The 10,204-nt window shown below is 41.5% G+C and overlaps 2 protein-coding genes across 2 annotated transcripts in view; both read left to right on the top strand.

Moving 5' to 3' along the window:
- Nucleotides 1–5,741, top strand: part of LOC308084976 (septin-4-like) — a 28,545-nt gene extending 22,804 nt beyond the window's left edge. The window contains exon 11 of the mRNA XM_080427986.1: nt 1,644–5,741. Coding sequence (XP_080284112.1) covers nt 1,644–1,712 — 69 coding nt within the window. The 3' untranslated portion in view covers nt 1,713–5,741. The remainder of the gene's footprint in view (nt 1–1,643) is intronic.
- A 2,003-nt stretch (nt 5,742–7,744) lies between these two features.
- On the top strand, nt 7,745–9,643 carry LOC308085252 (broad substrate specificity ATP-binding cassette transporter ABCG2-like; the record flags this gene model as incomplete). The annotated part of the gene is made up of 1 exon (XM_080428330.1): nt 7,745–9,643. The coding sequence occupies one exon, from the start codon at nt 7,745–7,747 to the stop codon at nt 9,641–9,643; it is 1,899 nt and encodes a 632-aa protein (XP_080284456.1).
- Between the last annotated feature and the right edge of the window lie 561 nt (nt 9,644–10,204).

Consider the following 10,204-nt stretch of genomic DNA (forward strand, 5'->3'; position numbering starts at 1 on the left):
TGTGAACATAGCCTCAGTTGCGCGCTGCTGTCGCACACCGGAAATAGCAGATCTACAAGCTCACAACTGCGACGCATTGTGTGCTTGTACATCTGCTATTTTATATTATATATTATATTCATTATCCCAGCCCAATGTGTATGGGAGTCCTTGCTTTCTCTCGGTCTGAGATTTATTTATTGCATCAAATAAATGTCATATTTTCCTTCATTTGTTTCTTTTTTCTATTACTCTTGGAAGTGTGTTTCTGTATATATATATATATATATATATATATATATATATATATATATATATATATATATATATATATATATATATATATATATATATATATATATATAATAGATAAATATGAACATAAATAATCCATAAATGTATCTTTACTCGACGCACATGCTGAAAAGTAAACACCGCCTCATTTCCTTCAATATTTATTTCCAATAAATATTAATACATTTCTCCCTTAATAAAACCTCAACACAATACACTTACTTGAATCCTAAAACCTGTACATGAGTTAGCGATGGTTTCCCTCGGCAGATTTCCAATCATTTATTTTCCATAGCGCTTTTGATTTATGCAGACAATAAGATATGTGGTTAACATGCACATATGAGAGTTTCACATTTTGTTCTATGGCATAAATGACACCCATAATCAACCGTGAATTCTAAATCTATTATAGTATATATTATCAAAAACATATATTAATTGTGTGTGTGTTCTTTAAACTCACTAATTGCGTATGTGGTTAAAAAATCTAAAGCATATTGATTTGTAAAGATCGTCTTTTTTTGGCTACAGAGCATTATCTTCTAGTTCCAAAATTAAATACAAAAATCCATTGGAAATGTGTGGTAGGAACCCATGGCGTAATAAAAGACGATGTTTAGCCTACAAACCCACATCCTCACCAGAACACTATTGATTACAGACAAAGTTAGCTTTAGCACTCACTCAGTTTATCCAATACACATTAATTGGAAATTCAATGTCCCAGTAGATGGACTCTGGCCAGCATCACCAGGTCACGTGACCCACAGGGACTAGCCTTATTCGCTGAGTGCTAATCGATTTGTCCCGACAGGATCAGCTGTCTATAGAGCTGGTTCTGTGACTGTGAGTGTGCACCCTGCAGATACTGGATACTGTATCTGTGCAGTCGTGTGTAAATGATAGGTTTGGAATGGAAGCTTGTGCAGCCAGCCAGCATCTGTATCCTTAACCATTTGAACCCTAATTTGGGCATGTCATTTCATATCCTTTATATCGTTGCTGTCGGGTAGAAACCGCTTATCTCCATATTCAAACTTTTTGTGTTTCACACAAAAGCACCAAAAGTAGCAGATCTGCAAGCTCGAATCCTGAAAAGTAACAATTTTGGACTTGTAGTTTCCAACCGACAGAGACGATCATATACTATATATATGTCGTAGGCGAAATTGTGTAAAAATTCTCAACAAAAGAAAATCACTAACTTTTCAAAACAATGCCAAACTTCTCCAAAAAATAGATTGTTTTTAAATTCCCCACAAAATTCTACTTTTTACACCATTTTTAACAACAAATGCATTTTCCTAGTTTTTTCTGTGGAAAGTGATTCTGTAATTGACCGTTTTTTTTTTGTCTTGTCTTCGTAGTTGCGACGGATGCAAGAGATGCTGACGAAGATCCAGGAACAGATGCATACGCAGAAAGAAGCCTATTAACCCAGGATACTACTGGTGTAGCCTCAGTACTTCATTGTTGTACTTGTCTCTGTGTAACTGGGGAAAGAAACCCCAGGGAAACCTCCACTCAAGTCAATTTACATTCCTACAGTGTCTCCACCCAACCATCGATCTCGAAGTTATGCTTCGTAGTACGTTCAGGGCGTCGTTTCCCCGAAAATAGCCGATCTATAAGCTCACAACGCATTGTGGAATGGATGCATGGAAAATCAGAACGCTAAAATGTCTTTAAACGAAATTTGGACAGACATGAACAGAACAAACATTTTGTGTAAAGACGCAATTTTGTGCGTATAATTTCCTTTATAATTTCCTTTTCATTGGTCAAATTGTACTGTAGTGTATACACACATGTGACTTTACACAAAATGCCGCCTGTATACATTGCGCCTAAAGACATTTTTAGTCCTTTGGCCTTCCGTACGGATACAATGTGTTCTGACCTTATAGATCCGATATTTTCAGCGTGCACCGCCCCCCATACGACTAAGTATAAATTGGGCTTTCACCTCCTAAAAAAAAAGAGAAAACACGAAACAAAAAACGATATGTATCGGGAAGCATATGGAGAAGCACGACTGATGATGAGACTCTTCTGACTTTATGGCAGCACTGTCAACAGCGGGGCTGACCGAGGAATGTCGCCCCACCCTGACTACCAGAATTAGCTCATGTTAACACCAGTCAGTGGTGGTAAGGTTTTGCTAGAGCAGGAGAAAGCACCCCCCCGTCTGCTGTTCCCTTGTTGCCATCTTGTCAAAAGTAAGAACATTTTATGCCTTGAAAAAACGTTGAATGGGTTGACACTTGAGTGTGTGGTCAACCTCAAACGGTGAGATGGGTGAAGGAGTACAGCATGGGTCAGGTCTGAATATTATTAATATTATTTGGTACAGGGGTTCTCAAACTTTATGATTTCAAGGGACCCCCGTTTGGAATGCATTAAGCCATGGGACCCCCATTTGATATACTTTTCTATCACTGGGACCCCAATCTACACCAGGGGTTCCCAAAGTTGGGAACACTGACGGTGGGGTCGCAAATTTATTTTGGGTCATTAATCTTTTTTTATAATAATAATAATTCAACAGAATGGATGAAATACAATCTAAAAGTGATTACAAATAGTACATTTTACCATTTTAATACATTACAAATGCGCACGTGCAAGTTTATGTGCATAAATTACCTCCAGGGTTAGGTGGGGTCACGAGTCAATGGCCGCATTATTTTGGGGTCGTGGGCTGAAAGGTTTGGGAACCCATGATCTACACTATAAAATCCTAACTCTGAGAGTGTACAAATGGAACCAAAAGGACCCGTCCATTTGTACAGATGCGACATTTGAGAATTTCAATGGGCCTGCCATTGGCAATTCATGGGCAAATCAGTGGGAAATCCAAACCTTTTCATGGAGAAAGTGACATTTGCCAGGTGTGAAATGGTGTCATTTCAAACAAAGGCTAATTAGGCCCGAATAGGGGGGAAAACTGTGAACTTTTAGGGAAAGATCATGGAAGTGTGAAGGGTTCGGCTGTCTTATCTGTACACTCTCGGAGTTGCTGATACGTAACTCCTCAAAGGCCTCTGGGGGTCCCCAGACTTCAGTTTGAGAACCTGAGTACCTGAGTAACATCCTTACGTTTTGTGTCACACAAGTATGAGGTTTACTTGCAAAGTGGCAGGTTCATGACCTGTCCTCATTTTCTTAAGCACATTTGTTCTTCCATAAAAAAGTTTATTCTTATTTTTTTTAAATTACTGTTATCTCTCAACTTGCAGATATAATGTATTAATTTAATTTTATATAGGTTACATTTGTAAACATGTTTTGCTATTGGATGGCATTATGTTACTTAATGTGTCGGAGTACACAGAATACAATAGTAAGTTGTTTTGGTAATGCTATTGTCTGAATGAATGTGTATATTTTGTGTAGATTTTCATCGAGACGTTACTCTACTGTGTGATCATTTGATTTACTGTAGTCTGTAGTTATACAAGGACTTAAAGGGGGCGAAAGTGATATTTTTTCGTTAAAATAAGTGTTAACTTACTTGGCCTATGCCCAACTTTGGGCATAGGCCTTGAACAAGTGCTCTCCAGGCATCCCGGTGCTGGGCCAGTTTCTCCAGCTGTCCCTATGTGTGGCCAGATCTCTTCACATCTGCATCTGCATGTTACTTGGTCTGCCCCTCTTCCTTCTCCCCTGTGGGTTCCAGAACAGGGCGTATCTTGTGATATTAGATGCATGTTTGCAAAGAGTGTGGCCAATCCATCGCCATCATGGAAATAAGTGTTAAATGGCTCTATATTCTGATGATAATCATGAATGTTTGTTCAGTAACAGACCCCCCCCCCCCTTAAGTAAACAGAAAATACATTTTCACTTTGGGATACCAATCAGGAGAGAGAACCCCACAAAGATCATTTACCCCAAAAAAAAGGAATTTCTGCTTACTAAAGAACTGGAGAGTGACGGGTAGACCCTTGTTACTGAACACTGTACAGCAATGATTGCTATCACAATGTAGAGCTTTAGCTTTAACACAATTATTATTATTTTGTTTTTACAAAAACATATCACTTAATGGATTTTTTTAATGCAGTTGTGCATAAAGCCAAGGTCATCCACCCTCCAATGCTTGACAGTGTGGATATAAGAAGTTCTGTTTAATCTTGGTCTTTCTGACCTTTTAGGATCTTGCATACTGTACGATAACCACTGCTCTCTGATCGCTACAGTATGTTGATATTTAAGTTAAATTACGAGGAAAGCCTTCACATAAAGTTGAGTTATGCCCATAGACACATTATAATATTGTGACTCCATCCGACAGCATCGGACCGATTATTTGACGGCATTCATCTAATGATGCTTGTTAGTTGTTAGAATTCTCATTATGATTTTCATAAGACAAGGCCCTTCTTTTTTGTCTGAGACGATTAGAAGGTCGCAGCAACAATAATAATGTAGAGCACTTGTTTTTGTCTGGGTTAACGGTTCCTTAGATTGCTTGAGGCTTATCAGTTTATTGATTGTTTGGTTTAGGTTTTTGGGGTCAATTAGAGAATACGTTTCTAAAATATCTTTGGAGGAAAGGCATGTTGATGCTGAGATAAGTTATTTCTTTTATTTCGGGTACTTGCAGTATGATGTGCTTTAAAATAACAACAAAACATCTTCCATTTATCATAAAACCAAAGCCTATAATGACGTCTTGATTTGTCTTAATGTTTTCCATTGGTGGAAAGTTCACATAAATAGTTTAACATTTCCCATTTCTATGCGATGCGAGAGTGCAGACTAGCCGTCACCAACTCGGGACTGCTCCAATTTAAGTAGAATATTGTCTGTGGAAAAAGTTGAGGAAACCTGAGAATGATGAAATCAGTGAATGAAAACTTGATTTAACCGCTTTCAACTTGGTGCCCCCTATTTTCGGCATGCCATTTTAGGTGACAACTTTCAAAACGGTAAAAAAAAAATTAGACTCATTGTGAGCTTGTAGATTGAGTATTTTTGCTATTTCGGCGTGCGTATTTAAGTGATTAATTCTTGCACCCCGATAATAACAGTGAAAATAGCAGATCTACAAGCTTTTTTGCACGCAGATAAAAAATAGCAAAGAATTTCACTATCATACGACAAGTATAAGGGCTTAATTTTTGCACCCTAATACTTGCGTATCTCTATGTAAAACACATTTATTTGTGATGTTTCAAATGACTGTGCTACATGCTTTTTTTTTCATTTACAAGATATTTGTATTGTACATTCCCCTGGTATTTCATTATGCTTTCAGAGACTATCAAAAGCAGATATAAGTGGAAGGAGTCGGGTATTTTTTTTCTCTTGTTTTATATGAAATTTCATTTCTTTTGTTGTCATACTACTTTTTGGAATATATTTATGTAATAAATAAATTTATAAATGATGTGGATAGAGATGATGAAGATGATGATACTAGTTCTAAAATTGTAATAAAAGAGGAATATAAGTTCATGTCTCGCTCGTTCAAGCACCTCTCTCGCAAACATTTTGTTTTTAGGAGTGTGTGTGTGTGTGTGTGTGTGTGTGTGTGTGTGTGTACACTATCTATTGTAGTCTCTCTGTTAAAGGAGTAGTTCACCCAAAAAATTACTTATTTTCTATCGATTCTTTTGTTTTTGTCGAATTCCTAAGCCAATAATTTGATGACCGGCGGAGTCTCCTACTGGAGACATTAGCATCTTTCCGCCGGTCATCAAATTATTGATTTAGGAATGCAACAAAAACAAAAAAATCTCCATGAATTCAATGCTTCATGGGGTGTGTAATTGATAGAAAATAATCAGACAACAGTAAATAAATAATCTTCTGCAGGACGGTCTGGCACCAATCCCTGGGTGGGCGTTTTTCAGAAACCAAAAAGTGGAAGAGCCAATCAGCGTCTGTCAATCACAGGGCCCTGAGTGCATGACGCTGATTGGCTCTTCCACTTTTTGGTTCACATGATAGTGTGAATTCACGCGACCGGGTTGGTTTACTAGGCTATTTGTTAATGGCCCCTTTTTCCATAACAAAACAACACATATTAGCATTTCTTCTTCATGTTAATAATACTATCTGTTACATCCATCCTCCTGTTCCTTTGATGGGATGTGATGTCAAGCCTTGCAGCATCACCAGACACCAACAGGTAGACGGCAAGAGATACACCCTGTCCTTCGGTCTTATGGATGGCCGTAGATCATGGTCTGGATGGGAATGTTAGCCATAAACTGGCACTGGAACCTGAATGAATGTTGTTTCCCTTAAAAATGATACCAAACACTATAATATAAAACATTGAAATGTCCTGAACATTAGCCAATACCAAGATATGCACCGCGTCTAATTTGTATTGGGGGAGGGTAACTTTAGCAGCCAGCTGATGACACTAATTTAGCTGTGACTCTGCTGTGAGGAATGGTTATACCAAAATATTATCTACAGCAATAGAGCTTCACAAAAATGCTAAGTAACCGTTGCCACCTTGAGTGATACCGACATCTGGTCTGGCCCATGGACTACAACGACACAGGCAACAAATCGGTTTATTAGGGGAAGATGAACAAAAACAGAGAGGGGACTTCCGGTGATGGCAGCGGGAGCAGTCGCTGCTCCTCAACTCTCAGGAGAAAGCGTATGTAAGTAAACCCACAGAAAACTTTGTTTACTGTGGTCACAAAATTAAATGGCTTCCAGGAATTCTGGGCCTGTCAGGTACCCCAGAAGTTGAAATGGCTTATCGTACTTTACAACGACGGGAGGAAAGGGAAACCCAGACCCTTTATCATGGATTTGCGACCTTTCCACATGCTTGGGGGGAGTCGGGGACCCCAGCATTTCCAACAGCTGGCACAAAGTTTATTGGACACAGGGACAATGTATGGATGGACAATACAATGTAAACGACTTGCGTCCCTTCCCCTTTTCTTCCAGTGGTCTCTGCTCCATCTCACTTTTCAGATTCCGGATGGGGCCTCGGAGTGAGTGACCGTGTGTGTCTACGATGACCGACAAGCCTCACTGGAACCCTCTCATGCCTTCTTCCTCTTTCTCTAACTCCTCTACTCCTAAATTCCTCTCCACTTCACCCCCATCATCTTCATCCCTCCTCTCCCTCTCCATTCGCATTGCATCCCTTCATCCTTCGTCTCCCCTTCATCCCTCATTCTATTCATCCTATCTCATCCCTCTATTCCTTTAATTCCATACAGGTTCATCTTCCATTCATTTCGTAAACGGAAATCTTAAAACAATGTGTTTGACGGCGTGGTCTTTACTAGTGTACACCATAATTGGGCGTGGCTGCTGCTGGGGAAACTCCATATACGGTTATGGCCGAGAGATCACGACATAAGACTGCGAGGTCAAGCTTATAATAGTGACCGACTCTCTCGTGAAATATCTCTAGAGCCGAGTTTACTCCCGAAGCTGTTTTTCATTGGGTCCTCAGCTGCCAAATGACATGACAGTTGTCGGGATGGCCAGACAGTCCTATGGCTCCACTGTGAGCTTTCACAACGTCCAGTATAAAGTGGACCTTAAGTCTGGCTTCTTCCTCTGCAAGAAGACCACAACCAGGAAAATACTGGTGGACCTCAATGGAGTCATGAGACCTGGTCTGAACGCTATTCTTGGACCGACAGGAGGCGGAAAGTCCTCTTTCCTGGATATTCTTGCTGCAAGGAAGGACCCGGCAGGTCTCTCTGGGGAGGTTCTCATAGACGGAGCTCCACAGCCTCCCAACTTCAAGTGTCTCTCAGGCTATGTGGTTCAAGATGATGTGGTGATGGGTACACTGACGGTGCGGGAGAACCTCAGTTTCTCTGCAGCGCTGCGTCTCCCATGCTCAGTGCCTCAGGGGGAGAAGGAGGCTCGTGTGAATCACCTGATCAGAGAGCTGGGACTCACCAAGGTGGCCGACTCCAAGGTGGGCACACAGCTGATCCGGGGGATCTCAGGCGGGGAGAGGAAGAGGACCAGCATTGGCATGGAACTCATCACCGACCCCTCTGTTCTCTTTCTGGATGAACCCACCACAGGCCTGGATGCCAGCACTGCCAACTCTGTCCTGCTACTGCTGAAAAAGATAGCCAGTCATGGACGCACCATCATCATGACCATCCACCAACCACGGTATTCCATCTACAGACTTTTTGACAGCCTGACCTTGCTAGTTGGTGGCCAAATGGTGTACCATGGGCCTGCACTAAATGCCTTGGACTACTTCACCAACATTGGCTATGCCTGTGAAGCTCACAACAACCCAGCAGACTTCTTTCTAGATGTCATCAATGGAGACTCTACTGGCACCACTATCACCAAGATGCAGGGCTCTGAAGAACTGGATATTGAGGAGTCGAGCAGCCCTGTGCAGAGCGTTGAAGAGTGCCTGGTGGAGCAGTACAGGAACAGTTCCAACTATAGGGATACACAGGCTGAGCTGGAGCGCATCACCCAGGGTAAAGAGTTAATCGACCGGCCACCGCCCACCATCACCTATAACACCTCCTTCTTTCACCAGTGCCACTGGGTGCTCAAAAGAACCATAAAGGATCTCATGTTGAAGCCACAGAACTCCGTGGCCAAGCTGGGAGTGGACATTATCCTGGCTTTCATTGTGGGTGCTACCTTCTTTGAGATCAAAGATGACCAGGGTGGAATTCAGAACAGGATGGGAGTCCTCTTCTTCATCTCCACCTTCCAGTGTTTCAGCGCTCTGTCTGCAGCTGAACTCTTCATCACTGAGCGGAAGCTCTTCGTGCATGAATACATCAGTGGCTACTATAGAGTGTCTGTTTACTTCCTGTGTAAGATCCTGGCTGACATCATCACTTTGCGCACCATCCCCACCTTCATCTTCTGTTGTATTGTCTACTACATGATCGGTCTGAGAGCCACAGCTTCCGCATTTTTTACCTTCTCACTGACAGTGATGGGGGTGGGGTACACTGCCACGGCCTTGACCTTGGCCATATCAACAGACATGAATACGGTATCTCTGTCAAACGTCTTGATGACCATCATCTTCGCCTTCATGATGATCTTCTCTGGTCTGCTGGTGCACCTGCCCAGCGTCAAGTATTGGCTGGCCTGGGCCCAGTACATCAGTCTTCCTCGCTACGGTCTGAATGCCCTCCAGCTCAACGAGTTTGTGGGTTTGAAGTTCTGTGAGGACCTTGTGATGCCTCCCAACTCCACCAACTGCAGTGAGAGCCTTGATGGCCTAATATGCACAGGGGAACAGTACCTGGACTATCTAGGAGTAGGATACACCACATGGGATCTGTGGAAGAGTCATGTGGGTATGATTGTCATGACCGTCATCTTCTTCATCATCGCCTACCTGAAACTTCGCTTCATCAAGAAGTTTACTTGACCCTGTAAAGCCCAACACATGAATTGGACAGAAAATCCCTATTCACACACACACACACACACACACACACACACACACACACACACACACACACACACACACACACACACACACACACACACACACACCAGTTTAGCTTCTTTGATTTTTCAGCTCATGCATGTGATATGGGTTCTTAAAGAAATAACCTGTAAATAGTTGGTTGGTTGATCCAACAGGAACAGTCATTCTTTCTTCATATATTTTTCCCTCAGAACATATTTTTTGCACTTTGAATGCTTGGAAATAGTGTCCTTTCACCCTTAAATCTTATGGCATTTGATTGGTGCATTTACTGTATCTTGTCCATTTTATACCTATAAAATCTGAAGGAAATACTATCGTGTTCAGGTTTGTCTTTCACAGATTGACCAAGTCCATCTACGGGAGGTTCCAACAGCCTGATGAGGAGGTTCTTCAGTTCCTGGGTGTAGATGGTGACACGCTCTACATGGATTACATTGATCTTGTCAACTTCTTGTCCTCCGTTACAAGATCAGGGCTTAAAGATCAGGGACTATT

This window comes from Gymnoscopelus braueri, assembly GCF_963280865.1.
Source record: "Gymnoscopelus braueri genome assembly, chromosome: 5".
Classification (NCBI taxonomy): domain Eukaryota; kingdom Metazoa; phylum Chordata; class Actinopteri; order Myctophiformes; family Myctophidae; genus Gymnoscopelus; species Gymnoscopelus braueri.